This window comes from Sciurus carolinensis, chromosome 3 (assembly GCF_902686445.1).
Source record: "Sciurus carolinensis chromosome 3, mSciCar1.2, whole genome shotgun sequence".
NCBI classification, from domain to species: domain Eukaryota; kingdom Metazoa; phylum Chordata; class Mammalia; order Rodentia; family Sciuridae; genus Sciurus; species Sciurus carolinensis.
This window is the reverse complement of record NC_062215.1, coordinates 61,428,852-61,448,522: the sequence shown is the minus strand read 5'-3', so window position 1 is coordinate 61,448,522 and position 19,671 is coordinate 61,428,852. Positions and strand designations below refer to the sequence as shown.

At 51.6% G+C, this 19,671-nt stretch overlaps 3 protein-coding genes and 1 pseudogene across 3 annotated transcripts in view; 3 read left to right on the top strand and 1 right to left on the bottom strand.

The window, feature by feature from the left end:
• The window catches only part of LOC124981225 (60S ribosomal protein L7a-like), a 38,446-nt pseudogene extending 35,816 nt beyond the window's left edge, over window positions 1–2,630 (top strand).
• Rtn4rl1 (reticulon 4 receptor like 1) overlaps window positions 1–3,533 on the bottom strand; it is a 72,268-nt gene extending 68,735 nt beyond the window's left edge. Inside the window, exon 1 of the mRNA XM_047547588.1 lies at window positions 3,038–3,533. Coding sequence (XP_047403544.1) covers window positions 3,038–3,050 — 13 coding nt within the window. The 5' untranslated portion in view covers window positions 3,051–3,533. The remainder of the gene's footprint in view (window positions 1–3,037) is intronic.
• A 3,330-nt stretch (window positions 3,534–6,863) lies between these two features.
• Dph1 (diphthamide biosynthesis 1) lies at window positions 6,864–16,462 on the top strand. Its single transcript, XM_047547252.1, has 13 exons — window positions 6,864–6,984; window positions 9,027–9,179; window positions 9,296–9,359; window positions 10,921–11,042; window positions 11,449–11,606; window positions 11,736–11,857; window positions 13,538–13,606; window positions 13,972–14,128; window positions 14,261–14,361; window positions 14,841–14,919; window positions 15,235–15,375; window positions 15,547–15,654; window positions 16,325–16,462. The coding sequence occupies exons 1-12, from the start codon at window positions 6,924–6,926 to the stop codon at window positions 15,634–15,636; spliced, it is 1,317 nt and encodes a 438-aa protein (XP_047403208.1). The 5' UTR covers window positions 6,864–6,923; the 3' UTR covers window positions 15,637–15,654; window positions 16,325–16,462.
• On the top strand, window positions 15,717–18,904 carry Ovca2 (OVCA2 serine hydrolase domain containing). Its single transcript, XM_047547253.1, has 2 exons — window positions 15,717–16,012; window positions 16,325–18,904. Exons 1-2 carry the CDS (start codon window positions 15,829–15,831, stop codon window positions 16,822–16,824), a joined length of 684 nt encoding a protein of 227 aa, XP_047403209.1. The 5' UTR covers window positions 15,717–15,828; the 3' UTR covers window positions 16,825–18,904.
• The last annotated feature ends 767 nt before the right edge of the window (window positions 18,905–19,671 follow it).

Sequence of the window (19,671 nt, the reverse complement as noted above, 5' to 3'; positions counted from 1 at the left end):
AAGACAAAAACTTTAAGGAAAGATTCTGTATTAGCCCAGAGGCTTGTGATTTGCATTTTATTTTTATAGCTCTAAAAATGAAGACCAGAGATCCTGACCTTAAGCAGGCCACTTCTGGCAAAACATACCCCCCAGCAGGCCACCCTTTCTAGATATTACTGGACAGCTCAGGGCTTTGCTTACCCTGCCTGCCTGTCATCTCTTGACCAGAGATTTGCTTTTTATATCTCTGGTTCTTCAGGGGTAGGCTGGGAGATGGAAAAGCAGGCAAAGCAGTTGCTGAACCCTTTAGCCACCAGAGCTATCAGCACCACAGAGGTGGACTATGGCCAGAAGATTCCACTCACTGAGAGATGTAAAGCAGTACTCCAAAATCCCCCAAAATGGTCTTCTAGAGGACAGCTTTAATAGGAGAGGTGACTCTCTCATGGTACAGGGCTTACTCCTGTCTTCCTCTTCCTCTGGGCCTTTGTACTACTGAGCCTCCTAATTCCACACAGCACTCCATTATAACACAAGATCTCTATCCCTGGCAAGAAAGGTATGAGAGAAATAAGGATATAGGGAGAGTTACTCTTTCTTTACCCTTCAAACCCTTTTCAAAACCATAATTAAACTATTAAACTCACTCAGGTCCAGGACCCCATACAGGCTTTGCATCTGATAGACAATAACCTTCTCAACCCATCCAATAACATTATTTCCTGGAGCCTTTGGGAAAAATTCTAGAAGCAGACACTTGAATGGTCGCCTTCCTTGGCATTAGCCTTGAGGCATACTTTTAGCTTTAGGCACACACCTAGAATCCACACAGAGAGCTGAGTGTCCTGTACATACATGTGTGCCAAAAAGACAAACCCAAGGGATCAGGACTAGAGGCCAAGGGAGAAAACTGCCCAAGAAAGGACCAAAGCAAGTCATTTGTCCAAACAATGCCCCAGCAGCAGGCTCTAGGCCACCCAAGCCAAGGCTAGCCCAGAAAAGGACTTCCTTGCCCTGCTTCCCTCTGGCCAATCCAGGTACAAACCTCTTTGTTGGTACAAACCCCCCCAGCCAACCAGGCAGTGCAGGAAGGGAAAAACAGCTCCAGTGGCAAACACGTGACTGCCAAGCCTCCAGTGGCTACCTCTTGAGCAGGGTAAGAAGCATCCCCCCAGGGAGTAGCCCCCAGAATGCATTCTGGCTAGCCAGAATAGGAGAGAAATCTCCTAAAGGCTGCTAGAGCCTCCCTGGGCACCTAAACCATATAAATAAAGTGTGTGGGCTGCTTCGTGGCTCATTTTTAACTGTAAACTGCCAAAAGACAAAAGACCAAAAGGGAAGTGAGATGTCAGTTCTCTAGTATCTCCATCACAGACCTACAGCCCAGACATGGCGGCCTTTCAAAACTGCCTGGGAAACCTGCACCACTGAGGCAAGTTTGCCTGCTCCAGGCCCAAGCTTCACAGACCAGGGCTTGTGCTCAGCTCTGTAAAAAGTGCCTTCTCTCTGCGGAGACTCTCTGCCAGCACTGCCTGCTTGCTGAAAAGACTTTTTGTATCTTTGTGCATGGAAAAGGCACTGGGGTGTATCAGTGAAGTGGTTTCTCCAGCCAGCCACACACTTTTTCCACACCACAGCAAAAGGTAGCCAGTGTTTCCCTGGCACTGTACCGACCCACGTGGAGGGCACAAGTCGCACTCAAGTTTGTGACTATTCCTACACCCTGGGGTAACCAAATATCCACGTTTGGGCAAGAAGGGACCACCACTCAGCCTTTCCTGCCCCCACCGAAGGGGTGGTTTCTTTACCCATCTGTCTGACCAGTTTATCTGGGTCTTTTCTATCACCCTACAGCTGCTTCTATCCGCCCATCTCGGGGCTCTGCTCCCCCCAAGCTTCGCCACCTCCCCCTGCCCGTTTTCTCCTTCTCCATCCTGCTGTGAGGTCAGAATCCTGTGCTTACGACACCTCGGTCTGTTGCCATGGAAACAGGGGCGGATTAAGGCTGGAGCGCAGAGCGCAGGGATCAGGCCCCTCCGCTACCTGAGCTCCCGCCTCAGCCGGCTCCCGCAGGGCCGGGGCAGCCAGCCGCAGGCGCCGAGCTCGGCAGCAGCCGGGCCGGGGCCAAGGACTAAGGGAACCCCAGCGGGGCGCCACAGCAGGCTGGTACTTGGGAGGGAAGAGAGGCGGAGGCCGGAGCAACGGGTGGTGGGGCCGGTGGGCTCACTACGTGGTCACCTGCCCTCTCTGGGCCCGAGGGACCGCACCCCGCGCTGCAACCACGTGGGGGCGCGAAGGGACTTCCCCGGCGCCCGCTCCAACTTTGCAGCGCTCGGTACCCGGCTGGGTTGCCGAGGAGTCGGGTGAGGTGGTCGCGGAGCCATCTCTCCTTAAGTTGAGCCCGGCACCGGTCGCACACACTACGGGCACGGCCTTCGCCTTCGAGTCCCTCCTCTCCAGGCATAAAGAAAGTTTGAGGAACCGGACTTCAGGCGTTTGCCCTACCCCATCCTTGGCTGCTGGGTGGTGCCCACAGCCCGTCTCTGGGGATAAAACAGGACTACTGTGAAAGTGTCCGCGTCCGGGGCCCCGCCTGGGGAGCAAGGGCGCGCGATGAGCGCCGGGGCCGCGCGGTGACTGACCGCTAGCTGCGCTGGAGCGCGGATTGGCCCTGGCCCCGCCGAAGCATCAGAAGCAGAAGCGGGTGCCTGCACAGAGGATGGAGCCTGCAAGTGCAAAACTTTATAATGGCAGATCAAAGGTCCCAGGAGGCTAGCTCCCCTTTTACCACGGGCCGCTCGCACTGGTCTCGGACTGACCCCTTAAACCAGATCCTTAGGCCTGGCCACTTGATCCATGGAGCAAAGCCCGTGTATCGCAACAGGCCACCGAAGGGAGCAGAGCTCCAACAGCAGCCCTAGATAGGTGCGTCCGACAAAACCAGCTCGTTGGGGACTGCCTCCGGAAGGGGAGCCCCCGCGCAGGACAGCTCCTGGACTTGTGGCTGTGCGGGGTGTACACCCAACTCCAACTTGCCCCCGCGGCTCCAACTCACCTTTTCGAAGCATGTTGGCCGCGGGGCCGCCACTCAGAGGTCGGCCTAGGAGCGCTCCCTCCTGGGGTCCAGATTCAAATCCCTGGGCGCCAGTTGCAGCTAATCCGAGCGCGTCGAGGCGGGGGCAAGCCGGGGATCCGCTTGTGCCCGGCGGCCCGGCCCCGAAGGGGCATGGTGAGTCTAAGCCCCGCGCCCAGGGCACCGGCGCCCGGCAGCAACCGCGGCACTGCTTGGCAGCCCAGAGCGCTCGCTCAGCCCTCAGGCGAGCAGCTTGCTCCCCGGAGCCGGCGGCCTGCTTCTGCCGCCCAGAACACTTTGCAGGCGGTTTTGATGGGGGACGCCGCCCCCCAGTCGGTCAGCCTCGGCCCCTTCCTCTCCGCCCCCTCGGGCAGCAGCCGCGGCGGCTGCTGCAAAAGGGCGCTCGCAAGCACAGCCGAGCTCCGCGGAAAGCGCCCGGCGCGCGTTTGCAGGACCGAGCGATCCGCGGAGCGGGGCGCCTCCCTTCCTCACCACCCCCCCACCCCCGGCTTCCCCCACCTCCTCCTCCCTCCCTCTCTCGCTCCCTCCCTCGCTCTCTAGCTCCCTCCCTCCCGCTCTGCTTCGTTCCCCGCCCCCGCTCACGGAGCGCCTCCCATACAAAATTTATGAAAGTGCTCTCAGCTCGCGGTGCCGAGCGTCGTCCTATTCCCAGGGCAGCGACGCTCAGCCGTGCGGCGCCGCCTCCCAAGGTGTTTTCGCTGCGTCCGCCCGGGGGACGATCCTCGACCCGCGTCCGTCCGAGTACCTGACCCAGCCCTAGGGCCAGTCGTCGAGTCACTCGTACGCCCCTCCCCAGCCCCGTAGACTTCTCGGAGCCCGGCCATAGACCAGACCAGCCCCCGCCCGCTCGCCCTTCCGGGCTGGAGGTCACCGGGAGAGGCGATTGGAAACGTGCGCCCTGACTACCTGCTGGGACCCGAGGACCGCCACCCAAAGTTCGAATCACAAGTCCGCACTCCTGCCCCATTTCTTCCCCGGCTAGCTCCCCTTCTTCGTCTGAGGCTCGACGGTTCTTCTCAGCCCACTACAGCTCGGGCGAACCCAAGACATCCCCCATCTCGCGTCCCAGGACACTACTCTTTTTGGGGAGAGGTGCTGGGTAATAAGCATTCGGGGAGGTTCAGTTGCAAACTCCGTAGGATAGAAACAGTGCGGGATTCCAGTGGGCTATACCCGTCTAGCGGGGTTCTGATCTCTCTGTCCACACCGACCCCGCCCCGAAATTCGCAGAAAATGGAGGTGGCACGGCTGAGCATCGGGCCCCCGCAGGGGGCCGATTGGACTGAGCGTAGGGAAGGTCCAAGCCCGCGAGATCCTGGATGGAGACCGGCACCCCCTACTGGCCTAGGATAAGAGTGGGCCAAGTCACTCATCCAACTCTTTATTGAAGGTGTGGGGCACTACTATTTCTGGAAATACAGTCAATGAAAAAGAAAAGGTCCCTGTCCTCCTCATTTACTACCAAATAAGGAAAATCTGGATGATATGAAGGGTTTGGAAGCCGGGTAGTGTTCTGGAGCTTGACATAAGGTCAAGGAAAACAGCTTTGAGCAAGTGATATCTAAGCAGAGATCTAATGGAAGTGTCCTTGGAGGAAAACTTGGCATGATGGAAAAAAAAAAAAAAAAGGTCATTATTCATGCACTTTAATACGAATTCAGTGACACTGAGGCTCTAGGTTTGAGCTAAGGGCAGGGGTTTGGACTTCCAAAAGGTACGGTATAGTGGGAGAAGAAAGACCTATAAGCCATCTTAGAATATGAAAGAAGTTACAAAGTGTGGGTAGGGGCTCTGCTGGCTCTGTAGGGGGTAAAGAATAACCAGAAAACATGCACATAAGAGGTTACTCTTGAGGGCTGAGTTCATTAGGCCGAGGAGAAAGAGCATTCCAGGAAAAAGAATGTGCAAAGGCTTGAATGTGAGAAATGATCATGTTCAGAAGATAGTTCAACTTTGTCCCTCTGAGGGAACAGAAGATGAGGCAGGCATTCCATCTCTTCCCCCTGCCAGCTGTAAGATTGTAACTGACCTCACACACTACCTGAGCAATGTTTGACAGATACCAACATTAAACTCCAGGATACTGAGAGTTATAGAAGTCTTCCATGAAACTAAGGCCTAGAGAGGTTGAACATCTTGCTCACTGTCACAATGCAGATCAGTTAGTTATGGACCTGAAACTGGTATGCTAATCCTTCTTCCATCTCCCCAAGCTGCCTCCCCATGACCCCTCTGCCCCACAAACTCCAACATCTCAGGCAAAGTTGTGTGGCATGTGAGAAACAGTTATTTCAGGCCTCAGGATTGGGTGCTGTCTTGGAGTCCAGCCAGCCGGGGGGGTGACTGTAGGCAGGTGTTGTAGTGTAATGTGGGGGGTGCATTGTGCCTGCCTTCTTGTCACGCAGTAATTACTCAGATTGCTGAGTAATTCAGGAAGGGAGACCACCATGGACAGATGGAGGTATCCTCAGCCCAAGTTGAATGGGAGCCCCTAATGTCCTGCACAAGAGGGTTGGAGGGAGTACTTTCACATCTGTTCTTAGTCTCCAGTTCTCCTAAGTATTGCCTGGTTCCACACTGGAAGCCAGGGCTGTCTACCCAGCTGGACCCTGATGTCCTGAGCAGGGAAGTACAGGGCTCCTGGAAAATCAGATCCTGCAACCTGAGGGTCCAGAGAAGCAGGGGAAATGGAAAGCTGATACTGGACTCTTATCGAAGTAAAAGGGGTGTTTCTGGAACCCATGCTTGTCACATTCAGGTTCAAGTTGTATTTATCCTAAGAGTGCCAGTGGCCTGAGGGGCAGAGCATTGACCTTCTGATCTCACCTTGGCTGCTTGCTCTCAGTCTGCCTAGCCATCCCTCCTCCCTAGGCAGCCTCCCAGGTTAGGCCTGTCCCTGGCTGCTTGTTTTCACTTCTCTGTGCACCTTAATTAGGGGTTTCCTAGCAGAGAGGGCCTCCGGGGGAGCCTAAGGTCACAATGCTTGCCTTAAAGGGCCAGCTGTGCTTGCAGCTTTATGCAGAGAGAAAATGTACCAGGAGGCTGGGAGGCCAAACAGTTCTGGGGCAGCCACTGTCCATGAGGCAGACTTTGCTGAGGTTCAGTCCTGAACATACTTCGCTCTTCCAAAGGTCCATCCTCTCTCTCTGGTTGCTCTGCCTTCTCTTTGGGGTCCCAGGAGTTTTGGCCACGGATCAGAAGAAAGGCTAGCTACACCTGAAGGGCAGCCTATGCAGGGCAAACACTAGCCAAGGTCCAGAAGGTTTAAGCAATGGAATTCTCAGGACGCTCCAGATCTTTATCAGTGCAGCAGTTTCTTCTGTGTGAACTTCCCATATGGTGAGCTCTTGAGGCGATAAGGGTTGCTCCAGAAATCCACATGCAAGGCTCTCTGGGCTGGAAGACTCTGAGTTCCCTTCTGCACGAGGAGTGGGGTCCTTCCAGGAAGGGAATGCGAATACAGACCTCTGCTTGCCAGGAGGGGAGTAAGAGTGAGGAGCTGCAGGGAGGCCCGGTGGGTGTCCCCTTTGTAAGACTCTTCCTGCAGAACTCACGCAGGCACACAGGGGTGCACTGATTTGGGCGCGCCAGCTTTGGGCCGGGCCAGAGAGACAAGATCGTAGGGAAAGGGCCACTGCGGTGATCCGGGGTCACTTGGATCCTTAGAGTCTTGACCTTCCGAACTGAGATAGGACCCACTGTAGCCCCGCCCCTATCTCCTCCTTCGTGGTCTCCTCCCAGAGAGAATCCCCGCCCCTGGTTCACCGATCGGCGATCGTTCGCAATGTCTGTGCTTTCGGTGTTCTTTTGGTGCTGTCTTTTTGGTCCCCACGTGGGCAGCACCGTGATGGCTGCTCTAGTTGTGTCGGAGTCGGCTGAGCCCGGCAGCCGAAACAACCGTGGCAGAGGTGGGTGCAGCAACACTGAGGCCTCCAGACCTCACTTCTCGGGATGGGGCCCCCAATTCAGGGACAGGACCAGTCCGGGCATTTTTTCGCCATTTCCGGAAGTTTCCGCTGTCACTCGCTTTGGGTCACCAGAGCTCAGGAGGGCCACTCTGGGGCGCGGTCGGGAGCAGCCCCTCCTAGGAGCCTGTAGTTTTCAAGTCGGAAACCACCCCTCTCCTTGGCTGGCAGACAGGCACAAGATTACCGAATAAGAAGGACCCAAGTGGGAGAGAAGGGGCCAGGAAGATTGCAGCGGGCATTTCTCAAGTGGGCTCTGAAGGAATGTTTCAGAGAAGAGGAGCATGGTTTCATTTACAGGACACTAAATGAGTGCCCACCGAATGCCAGGCCTGTATTAGATTCAGGGACTGGGGTACAGCCCTTCCTTCAGGATTTCAGTCTTACAGTTTGTAATTGATGTAAACATAAGATGACAGCCTAGATAGAGGAGGAGGCGCCTACCCGACCAAGACTAGCAGCTCCTGCATCTTAAAGACCACGAAGACTTGGGCCTGGCAGAAGAGGTTCTACAAGGGGTCCAGCACTTTGAAATAACTAACCAAAAATCATAACAGTGATAGCATTCAAATCTGGTCTCAGAGCCCCAGCCTACCAGGCTAGTTCCCCTCTGCACCTTCCTGCCGGCCCAAGGAACTTACTGAGCTGCTAAAACTCTCGTTCCCCCTCCTCATACACAGTGGGTGAAGACATAGATATTGGCCGGAATAGAAGTTCTGGTACATTGTAGATTCAATAAGTACTTATTGAAGAAATTAATTTTCTGCCTTTTCACATTCCCAAAGAGTATGGTTCCTAAAGAGAATGTAGGGGTTGAATGAAACTGTATTTTAGAAACTGCAGCCCTACTAAAGAACTACAATATTTTCTCCTTTGTTTAAGGGTTTATTACTTGTAATGTCTCTTTTGCCCTCAGTAGACTGCTAGCTCCTAAAGGGCAAAGTCACTTTTCTGTGCTTACCTGTTTTCCACAGTCCTAACCAGAGTGTGTTCCTTCTGTTTTTCCTGTGTTGAGGGTAAGTAGGAGCAGTAAGACTAGGGAACTTAAGTCAATTTAATTTATGTTGCTTATTTCCCTTTTAAGTGAAGAGAGGGAAGAGTGCAAAAATTAACCACTGTGGGCATAGTCAGTGGGACTCAAGGAGGGCAATATTTTGTTTGTTTATTTGTTTATTTATTTTGGTACTGGGACTTGAACCCAGAGGTACGTACCACTGAACTATATCCCCAGCCCTTTTTATTTCTTATTTTGAGACAAGTTCTTGCTAAATTGCCCAGGCTGGCCTTGAACTTTTGATCCTCTTTCCTCAGCCTCCTAAGTAGCTGGGATTATAGGCAAGTGCCACCACACCTGGCACAACCTTAAATTAGTCATAACAGTTTACTTATACATCTCATGTCTGGGACTTTGAGCTTCCAGGTGTTCTCAGAGTTGGAGAAGGATGGGCATTTTCTCAGACTGGTTGGACTGGCTATATAGGCTCTTGGGTTTTCCATGGGTTTGTTCCCTATCAAGAAATAGTTGGGCTGGGGTCGTGGCTCAGTGCTAGACTGCTTGCCTAGCATGTGGGAGGCACTGGGTTCAATTCTCAGCACCACATATATAAATAAATGAATAAAATAAGGATCTATCAACATCTAAAGAATATTAAAAAAAAAAAAGTTTTGTGGACTCAGACTTACTCCCCTTTGCCCCTCAGTCCCTTGGTGTTGCCTCTGTTCTCCTCAGATAAGGAAGGGGTGAGCTATACCCCATTCATTGGCTCAAGTCTTTGATGCCCAGTAATCTCACAGCATGAAAATATGCAGATGCCCTTCTGGTTTAATGGGTTGTCTCTCTACTTGAGGATGAATTCGGTGGGGAAGAAATCTGGGCCAACCTCCTTGGTGTCTGGGATCTGGGTCTTCAACTTAGAATTAACAGCTAGGCTGGGTCTGACTATGATCTAGGTCAGACATGAACTAAGGCCTTGTATTTGTCCTAGGTCAGACCTCTCGAGGGCGCTTGGCCAATCAGATGCCCCCTGAGATCCTGAACAACCCCCAGCTACAGACAGCCATTCAAGTCCTACCTTCCAACTATAATTTTGAGATCCCCAAGACCATCTGGAGGATTCAACAAGCCCAGGCCAAGAAGGGTGAGCCCCACACATTGAGCTGAGAGGTGGAGAGGTTGCCTGGCCCCAATAGGGAGCTGTGTCCCCATCCCAGCATTTTCTTGCCCTCTACCTCATGTCTCTGTTTTGACTTCTAGTGGCCTTACAAATGCCTGAAGGCCTCCTCCTCTTTGCCTGCACCATTGTGGATATCTTGGAAAGGTAAGGTTTGTGATACTGGAGATGAAGCGGACCCAAGATTCTTCCTTGCCCACTAGAGGCTGCCTGTCAGCATCATTTTTCTCTTTGTCTTTCCCTGCCCCTCCCACAAGCATACACGCACAAAGGGAGCAACCCAAAACAAAATTCCCAGCTTGCTGAGAACTCCACTTGTCTGTGTAAATTTCTCTTCCTCTATAAAATTTGGGCAAGAGTTAGAAGTTAATTCTAGTCTCTTCAAAGCTAAGCCTAGATCATGTGGTAGAACCTGGGAGGAACCTAAGAATACTCAAAGATGACCCTGAAATAGGCTGAGAAATCTGGCTGGGAGGCATCTTTTTCTCAGGCACATTTTGGGGAGCAGGAGAAGAGAGGTTCCTAGGGAAAGGTATTCAGTTCCTCTACTCCCCCCATTTTTTAAGTTTCTTCAATACAATGAGCCATCCTGGGGGAGATGAGTGCTCAGCCATCTGGAACCAGCACAGGCACTAGGAGGTGGAACAAAGAAGGGGGAGGTCATCTCATGCTGGGAGCCTCCCACTTCCCTGCTGCTGCCCTCCCCTCAACCCGTCCCCCTTCCTGCTGCAGACCCACTTCCCTGCTCCCACCCTTTTGCCCCTTGGGGATGCTCTCTGGGGCTCAGGCCAATTTGCATACATTTTAATCTATAAAAAATTAAGTGCTCTGACTGACTCAGAGCCTGGGCTGCATTCTAAGGAGCTGAATAATCTGCTTCTGTGCACAGCCTGATTTGAGGAAGGGGGTGGAGTAGGGACTGATTGGCAGCAGCTCAGCTTTTCCCACCGTACCTCAAGGGGAGACAGCGGGGACCCCAGTCACTGACCCAGGCTCCACACCCAGGTGTGAGACTCTTTGAGGGAAGAGCTCAGCCTCCTGTTCTTTTCCTGTGGTGACTTCAGTGGGTGCAGGGTCTCCCCCACCTCCCATCCCCCACCCCTCAGTGATTCAGACCTGGCAGCAGATCCCATGGCAATGTGCTGGCCAGAGCCCACTCTTCCTGATGCTTGAGGCATGTGGGTGATGCCATGTGCTGTGGGGGAGTTGTGCATGGGTCCCCCTCTGCTGGGCACCCAGGGCCTTGCCTCTGGGTGGGGAGGTAGCAGGGGTCTGGGTGGGAGGGAGGCTCTGCCTATCCATGGCCATGCATTCCACAATGCCAGGATGTGGGAGCAGGAGCCTTTGTGTGTGCATGCTTATAGCCCTGGGTGGGATGAACTAGGACCTCAGGGGTCTGTGTTGGACCCCATGCATGCTTGGGTGAGGATTAGGGGTCCCTCTTGCAGTCTGAGCTGTGACAAAGGAGTCAGGGTGCTGCAAAGACATCTCATACAGCAACTGTTCCAGGAGCTGCTGCCAGGGCTGAGGGAGGTGGCAGCTGTGCCCCTCCTACTCTTTGTTGGCAGAAGTGGCAGCTGCCAAACCAAGGAATTGAGAGAGGTGGGGAGAGAGGAGCTGGGCCCTGGGACACCTCCACAGAGTTAGGACTCTTTCCCACCTCATTGTTTGTGTCATTGCCCATTGTTCCCCACCCCCACCCCTACAGGTTCACAGAGGCCGAAGTGATGGTGATGGGTGATGTGACCTATGGGGCTTGCTGTGTGGATGACTTCACTGCACGGGCCCTGGGAGCTGACTTCTTGGTGCACTATGGCCACAGCTGCCTGGGTATAGCAGGCCAAGAAACCTGGATGCTGGGAGGGAGGCCTGTTCCACACTAATTTCCAGCATAGTACCTCCTTGTCCCACTTGCAAGCATGAGGTCCCTCCTGCTTTCTGGGATGGTCTCCGCCTTCCTGCTCTGCAGGTGGATCTTTCCTTTGGATATGGTTGCCTTGGAGACCTTGCTGCTGTCCCAGATGCGGGTATTTGAAAGGCTGTTGGTGGTAGAGCAGGCTGGGTCCCCAGCTGAGTGACAGAGAAGGAGCTTCAGGGAACCTGTGACCCCTTCCTTCCCCACCCCCTCATTCTGCTCCAGGCTGAAACCCTGGTCCTGGCTGCTTAGAAACTGGGGACCAGGCCAAGTTCTCTGTCCTTCTTGCCTTTCAAAGTTTCCTGAACTCTTTACCCTCAGTTCCCATGGATACCTCGGTCCAAGACTTCCGGGTGCTGTATGTCTTTGTGGACATCCAGATAGACACTACGCACTTCCTGGACTCTATCCGCCTCACCTTTCCCCCAGCCAGTGCCCTTGCACTGGTCAGCACCATTCAGTTTGTGTCAACTTTGCAGGTAAGTGGGACAAAGGTCCCTAGCATCCTGTGGGACAGACAGCCACTCTCTAGACTGTTCCTGGATCCCCATGCCAGGTGCCCTGGCTCTCCTTCCCCAGCCTCTTGCTTTCTTCCCTCTTCCCTACAGTCAGCTGCCCAGGAATTGAAAGCTGAATACCGCATGACCGTCCCACAGTGCAAACCCCTGTCCCCTGGGGAGATTTTGGGCTGTACATCCCCCCGACTGCCAAAGGAGGTAGAAGCCATTGTGTAAGTAAAACTGGAGGCCACATCATAGAGACATTAGAAGTATACCCAAGGGAACTGGGGGTATGGCTCAGAGCACTTGCCTGACATGTGAGGCACTTGGTTCCACCCTCAGCACCACATAAAATAAATAAATACATTAAATAAAGGTATAATGTCCATCTATAACTAAATATATATACATAAAGAAGTGTACCTAGGGAAGATTCATCATATAGGAAAGGAAACTGGGTCTAAAGCTCCTTACCTGTCTGCCCAAGGTCACATTGCAAGATGGGACCAAATAGGGATGCTATAGCCTTTATGTTCTCTGTCCCTCTCCAGTGCTAAAGGCTATACCTGAGGGGGGACAAGAATCAGAATGTCTGATCAGGGGATGAGGGTGGGCTAGAAATGGTGGCAATATAATTGGAGAAGATGGATAGGCACACCCAGGCTGCAGCCCCATTAATTTAGCATCCGGACAGCTAACAAGCAGGAGCAGCATGTCTCCTGCTGCCTAATTATTTTAGGTAATGGAAATGCTTAATGTTGTGTGAATGCAGCCAGCCTCAGAGTCGACAGCTTCCCTGGCTGGGACTAGGGAAGGGAACCTTGTTTCCTAGCTAATGGAGGAGGGAGGAGTCCTCTGACTCAACCCCACCCTAGCTTTGGATGCTTGTCCCACACACCTGCTGCATGCACACAGGACACCCTTATCCCTAGACAGGCCCATATCCAGGCCTTTCCCAGCTCAGACCTGACAGTCCTGCTTCCTGAGGGACATTCCCTGTATGCCTGAACCTGCATAAGTCTGAGCTGATAGATGCCTACCCTTGGGGGCTTCAAGATGTGTGGGAGAGAGGGACACCCTTAGTGTCAACTAGTTATCAGAATGAGGCATGGTCTCTAAGAAGGAGAGAATCAGCTGCCATGGCCTGCTATCTTCCATGCTCTGAAATCTCCATGATCTAGGAAGGTACTGTTGGACAGCATCTTCTAGGGCATGCTTGGTGTAGCCTGGTGGTTATGCCTGGCATTAAGTCTCAGATACAATGCTTAAGAGCTGTGTAACTTTGGGCAAGTGCCTTAACATCCATGAACCTCAGTTGTATATTCTGTAAAATAAGGATACTATAATTGTCTTAGAGGATTATTTGATAGGACTGAGTGAGCTCATACACATCAGGCACTTTGTCCAGGCCTGGAGGTCAGAAGGGACAAGTCCAAGAAATACTGTTACGATAACTCAATACCTAGACCCAAGAGCTGGTCTGGGCAAAGAGTAGCCAGTGTATATTCTGGAACCTCATGTGTAGCATATGTGACTCCCTGGTCACTCCTTTCCACATCTGTATTGAACTTGGTAAGGGAAAATCTGCCCCCCTGCTTCTAAATTAGGCTGTCTAGAACCCAGGAAGCCTTACCATGTCCTCTGCTGCTCATTTATTCTTCCTCCAGAAGGCTGAGGTGGGGCAGTTCTTAGATTCTGCATTATATACCGTAGTCTTACAGTCATCCATGTCAAGTTTCTTATTTTACATGCGAGAAAACCACGGCCCCAAGAAGTAAAATGATGATTTGTTCAGTTTGCACTTAGCAGCATGAACAGCTAGCTGAGAAGTACAGGCCTCTGTGCTTCTAAACCAGAGTACCTCTCTTGCTGCCCCATGCCATACTTACAGCCTCTTTCCACCCCTGTAGGTATCTTGGAGATGGCCGCTTCCATCTGGAGTCTGTCATGATTGCCAACCCCAATGTCCCTGCTTACCGGTATATGCTGGGATGGACTGACTCGTTATTGAGGGGTGAAATTCTATGCCCTAGAGGCCCTCAGGGGGGCAAAATTTCCTCATTCCTTAGCCACTTAACAGCCCCACCCTAAGGATCTGAGGCACTTAGGTCCTTCATCTGACATTAGACCCAGGGCTGCTGTTGCCCACATAAGTTCATACTGAGATCCTAAAACACTTCCCATCTCTTGCCTACTCTGGCTGTGGGACTGATTGTTCCAGTGACAATCCCTGTTCTGTCTGGGATCTGATTTCTCCTGTTTGGGGCCTGAGTTGGAAGCCATGTATATAGCAGGAATCTTGGGAGTGGCTGTCAACAGTAATTCTGGCAAGCTTCTTTTGCAGGTACGACCCATACAGCAAAGTCCTATCCAGAGAGTACTATGACCACCAGTGCATGCAGACCACTCGACAGGAAGCCATAGCCACTGCCCGCTTGGCCAAATCCTGGGGCCTTATTCTGGGCACTTTGGGCCGCCAGGGCAGTCCCAAGATCTTGGAGGTCAGAGGGCTCAGGGTGACCTCTGGAAGAAGGGACTGCCTGGAAACCCATCTGGGAAAATCTGTAGGCCCAGGGAGTTAGCTTTGACAGCTTGAACATGGGTACCTCAACTCAGCCTTCCTCTCCCAACAGCACCTGGAATCTCAACTCCGAACCTTGGGACTTCCTTTTGTGAGGCTGCTACTGTCTGAGATCTTCCCCAGCAAGCTCAACCTACTTCCTGAGGTAGATGTGTAAGTTTTTCCACCCTACCTACCTGACCTGACTCTGGATCAGTTTAGAAGCTGGGTCCTACCCAACATAGATTGAAGACCGCAGTCGGTGGGAATTGCTTTCATTGTCATGAAGTTTTAGTGTTTACCAAGTTGCTTACTCGTCAGGGACTACTTTGGCTATGGATCACCTGATTTGTATCGCCTTGGGGCTCAGAGGCAATGGCAAAATCACAGTAGTTCTAGTGAGATGAATCTGAGGGTAAGTTGGCACCATATTGTACCAGGTACTAAATTTGGCTCTGAGGATACTATTACAAATGAGTTTCCCTCAAAGTTCATAGTCAATGGAGGGAATAGGAGAAAATAAGCAACAGTATACACCATTCTAAATAGCGATAGGTGAATCTTCACTTTCAGATTGACTATTGGGTATTTTGGGGGCAGTCATGTTCTTCAGCATGCTTCCCATCTCACTGTGACTTGGCTTTCCTTCCCAGGTGGGTGCAGGTGGCATGTCCACGCCTCTCCATTGACTGGGGTACAGCCTTCCCTAAACCACTGCTGACACCCTATGAGGTAACACCAGATTTTGAAAACTTGTGGGAGAAAAACTTGTGTTTAAAAACTACCTTCTTCAGTCAAGGAGGGCTCAAAGTTGGATCGGGATCGATGGGCAGCACACAGTTCATAGGTTCTGAAGTCAGACACACATGAATTACTTAGCAGGCCTTGTGTGACCTTAGACAAATTCTTTAACCACTCTGAGCCTCACATTTCCTTTCTACAGTATGGGAATAATACACCCCTCATATGCTGTTGTGGGTAGTGATTTAATAATCCAGGAGCAGAAAAATATTGGCAAATGTTAATTGTTCAGTTTTCCCCCACTAGGCAGCCGTGGCCCTCGGGGACATTTCCTGGCAGCAGCCCTACCCCATGGACTTCTACGCTGGCAACTCCTTGGGGCCTTGGACCGTGAACCACAGGCAAGACCTAACTTCGAAAGGCCCCAGCCTCTCAGCTTTGGGGAAGGTAGGCAAGGCCTTAAAAGACTGAAGGGAGCGAGCCTCTGGGCGTGGCCTTGGCGCTGGCCCCCTCCCTGGTGAGCCGAGACCGCCGCCACGTGGTCACGGCGGGAAATGCACGAGAGCGGAGTGAAGAGTGTGGTAGAAGCGAGACTCTGATCAAAGTCTGTGACCCTAGGTGCAGGAGAGGTCCATGCGCCCCTCTCCAGCCTCGGCTTGCAAGGGGTGCAGCTGCAGAGACGAGAAGGTGGCGCCCCTGGCTCCTTGAGACGCTCCTGGTTCCCAGGTATCCGCCCTACTCTGGCTGACCTCCGCTCTTCCTGGTTGTCACGGGAGCTGCTTCCTCCCAGACCCGCCTTCAGGGTGGTGTCGCCGTTTGGTCCCGCCCCTCGCGTATTCTACTTCCGCTGGGGGAAAACTTGCTTCCGGTGGTTCTGTGGCCCACTCACTGCCCGGCAGCATGGCTGAGCGGCAACCCCTGCGGGTCTTGTGTCTGGCGGGCTTCCGGCAGAGCGAGCGGGGCTTCCGAGAGAAAACTGGAGCGCTGAGGAAGGCGCTGCGGGGCCGCGCCGAGCTCGTGTGCCTCAGCGGCCCGCACCCGGTCGCCGAGGTGGCGGGCCCCGAGGGCGTGGAGCCAGACTCCGGTGAGCCGTGCCCTGCTCCGGAAATAACCTCAGAGTGTCTTCTTGCCTAGTTCCCTTAACCCCCCTCTGTGTGCCCCTTGCCTGTACCCTCCCCTTCCTTCCGTCCAGCCCCTCTAGTCAACCCACCTTCATTTGCTTTCTCCACTGTCTTCAATTTATGCCAAGCTCTTCATTATTCCCCGTCTCATTCCCCTGCCTTTCTCTCCTCAGTCACCTCTTTTCCTGTCATTTATTTCCATACCTTCCCTTCCTCCCTTTCTTACTCCCCTCCCCATTGCCCTGATTCCATTCTCTTCCCCCTTATGCCTATAGGTCCATGCCCTCCTGAGGAGCAGCCTCGAGGCTGGTGGTTTTCTGAAGAGGAGGCAGACGTTTTCTCCGCACTGGAAGAGCCCAGGGTGTGCAGAGGTCTGGAGGAAGCTCTGGAAACGGTGGCACAGGCACTGAACAAGCTGGGGCCTTTTGATGGACTTCTTGGGTTCAGCCAGGGGGCTGCACTAGCAGCCCTTGTGTGCGCCCTGGGCCAGACGGGCGATCTGCGCTTCCCTTTGCCCCGATTTATCATCCTTGTGTCTGGTTTCTGTCCCCGGGGCCTTGGCCTCAAGGAACCCATCCTGCATAGCACTTTCTCATTGCCTTCACTTCATGTTTTCGGGGACACTGATCGTGTCATCCCCTCTCAGGAGAGTATACAGCTGGCTAGCCAGTTCCCCGGAGCCATCACCCTCACTCACTCTGGTGGCCACTTCATTCCAGCAACTGCATGCCAGCGCCAGGCCTACCTTAAATTCTTAGACCAGTTTGCAGAGTGAAAGCTCAACAAACGCCTCTGCCCTTAACGTTTACCACCCACCCTTGGGGCAGCCTTTGTAGCTTATGCCCTCCCCATTATTTCTCCCACCCTGGGACCTCCACTGTTATACTAACATGCTCCTCACCAAGACCACTTAAAGAAAGAACTATCAGTTCTTAGGACTCTGAATCCTTCCCTGCACTGGAGAAAGGGAGCAAAGACACTTACTGGATTTTCATATTCAACAGGCCAGAAAGCCCTGGATGAGAGGATAACCTGGGAAAAGCAGGGTGGGCACTGCTGTTGACTGCCACACAATAAAGTGGTGGTTTGGATTTTAAGCATCTTTTTTTCTGGCACACAGAAAAACCTATTTTACATCGGAATTTTAGCCATCCACACAACCTTCCCAGCAGCATGAAGCAGGGCAGTACTTCCTGTCATGAGCCCTAGGACAGGCTGGTGCACATGTACAGTTGTATGTTTTTGATGGAAGTCTTAAGTCCCAAACTGAAGGAAACGAGGCATTGATGGCTGAATTGGAAGAATTTATATCTGAGAAATTGTGGAAGAGATCCTGATCCCTCCATCCTGATTCCTAAAAATTGTGTGCTGGTCTTCCCTCAGTCCCTGGCAATGTTCTCTGCTGTTTCTTCCATAACTGCTCTAGCCCTTCTGAACTGTGAGCTTGAAGATAGGGATGGTGCCAGACCTTGGGTAGAAGCCAGATAGCACAGAATAAACTGCCTCTTCCTAAGATGAACCCATCTGTAGGGTTTCTGAGATTGATGCTATTCATTATTGATGATGCTAATTATCATTGATGCTGTGACTACAGCCAAGACTTAAGTATCCCAACTGGTATGCTCTTGGGGAGTGCACTTAATGATTGCTCACTCTAACCATTTTCTTCCCATTTCCAGTACCCTACCCTTCTTCCTACTGCTTTCTGATGTCTCCCTTTACAAGATGGTAGTCAGATCTTTTTGTAGAATTTCCGAACAGGTCCTATCCCTTGGCCATAGTGTCTCCCAGGGAGTTTAGTAATTGAACAGGGATTAGGGTTAGGGGGTACAATGCAAGTACTCTATAGTCTATCCTAACAATTACACTAACATCCCTTAAGATACTCAAAGTTCTAAGTTCCTCACTACAGCCAAAAGCTGTCCAAGATAAAAATGAATTTACCTAGTCAGGTGTGGTGGTACATTCCTGTAATTCCCAATGACTTGGAAGGCTGAGGCCAGAGAATCCCAAATCTGAGGCCAGATTGTCTTAAAATAAAAAGGTGCTAGGGATGTTGCTTAGTGGTAAAATCCCCAGTACCAAAAAACAACAACAAAAAAAACTAACCTGTCCCAGAGACCCAGTTTACTGGATTTAGAACCTTTACAACAGGAAATGAGAGAGGTTGGGAGCTTGCCTTTCTGCCTTGCTGTTGTTTTAAAGGGATGACTCCCTTGGCAAAAGGCAGAGACTCTGAAGCAGACTGAACTACCTGTTGGAATTGGCCCATTATGATTCCTGGCTTTTCTGTAAATAATTGATGAATCTGCAGCTAGGATTTATACCCTTCTGGCAATCATAGGATGCCCCTTTTAGCTGGGTTCCAAGAGGTGAAAAATCACGACTTGCATACCTCAGCTGCTGCTACTTGAGATTATCAAGAGGCTTAAAGGAGAGAGGGGAAAATATGCTGAGGGATGAATTTTAAGCCAGGGTTTAAAGGTAGAAGGGGAGGAGATAGGTAGGGCAGAGCAACAAGTGGAATATGTTACCTTTCATGTTCTCCAAGAACAAGAGAATTAGGGGTTCCCTCGGCCCTTTGCACAGATTCTATAGAGTCCTTGGGTTAGGAGCTCTGTTAAAACTTGAGATTCCTGGAACCAACTCTAGACCTACTGTCAGAAACACTGGGACTCTAGAATCTTCATCTTGGCAAACTGCCTGGCCATTCCCCATGGAGGTATCATTTGAAAAACCACTGCTTTAAGGGGGTAGAGTAAAAGTCTCTGGTAAGTATGTGTATTAGGGGAAAAAAAAAAAAAAAAGTCCTTAATGTAGTTCTCATGGAACTCTGGGGGAAAGGAAGAAACAGATTCCCCAGAAGAATCATTTTCAATTTATACCTAAGGCATATGAGGTCCAGAGGATAAAAATAAGCATAACATTTATTGAGTACTAGCTATGGCAGACTCTGATAAGCAGAAACTTTAATGTTGCCTACTTACTTTATTTATTTATTTTTGGCACTTGGGGTGGAACGAAGGGCCTTGTACATACCAAACATGAGCTCTGTCACTGAGCTACACCCTTAGCCCTTGTTGTTGCCTAATGTAATCTCATAACTTCAGGATGTAAGTACTATTATTAAACTAATTTTGCAATTGAGGAGAAGCTAAGTATAGAGAAGCTAAGTATCTCACTCAAGGCTGGATTTCACCCAAGGTTGCATTCATTCAAGAACTCAGTTCTTGCCCATTATTGTTTTTGCTGTTGACTTTTTTTTTTTTGTACTAGGGATTGAACCCTGGGACATTTAACCACTGAGTCGTATCCCCACCCCTTTTGCTTTTAATTTTGAGACAGGGTCTTCAGGCCTAAGTTGCTTAGGGCGTCACTAAGTTGTTAGGCCGACTTTGAACTTGGAATCCTCCTACCTCAGCCTCCCAAGTTGCTGGGATTACAGGTGTGTGCCACTCTGCCCAGCTCTTTTTATTTATTTATTTTTTTGAAATAGGGTCTCACTGTGTTGCCTAGGCTGTCCTCCCAACTCCTAGACTCAAGTGATCTTCCTGTTTCAGCCTTCTGCCAGGCCTGTAGTGGCACTACCAGCACATACCACTGCACCTGGCTTTAGTCATTG

Coding starts and splice junctions, on each gene's coding strand:
- Dph1 (XM_047547252.1), top strand. CDS start 6,924: ATGGCTGCTCTAGTTGTGTCGGAGTCGGCTGAGCCCGGCAGCCGAAAC. Junction 9,360..10,920: donor ATTGTGGATATCTTGGAAAG/GTAAGGTTTGTG, acceptor CCACCCCTACAG/GTTCACAGAGGCCGAAGTGA. Junction 14,920..15,234: donor CACTGCTGACACCCTATGAG/GTAACACCAGAT, acceptor TTCCCCCACTAG/GCAGCCGTGGCCCTCGGGGA.
- Ovca2 (XM_047547253.1), top strand. CDS start 15,829: ATGGCTGAGCGGCAACCCCTGCGGGTCTTGTGTCTGGCGGGCTTCCGG. Junction 16,013..16,324: donor GGGCGTGGAGCCAGACTCCG/GTGAGCCGTGCC, acceptor TTATGCCTATAG/GTCCATGCCCTCCTGAGGAG.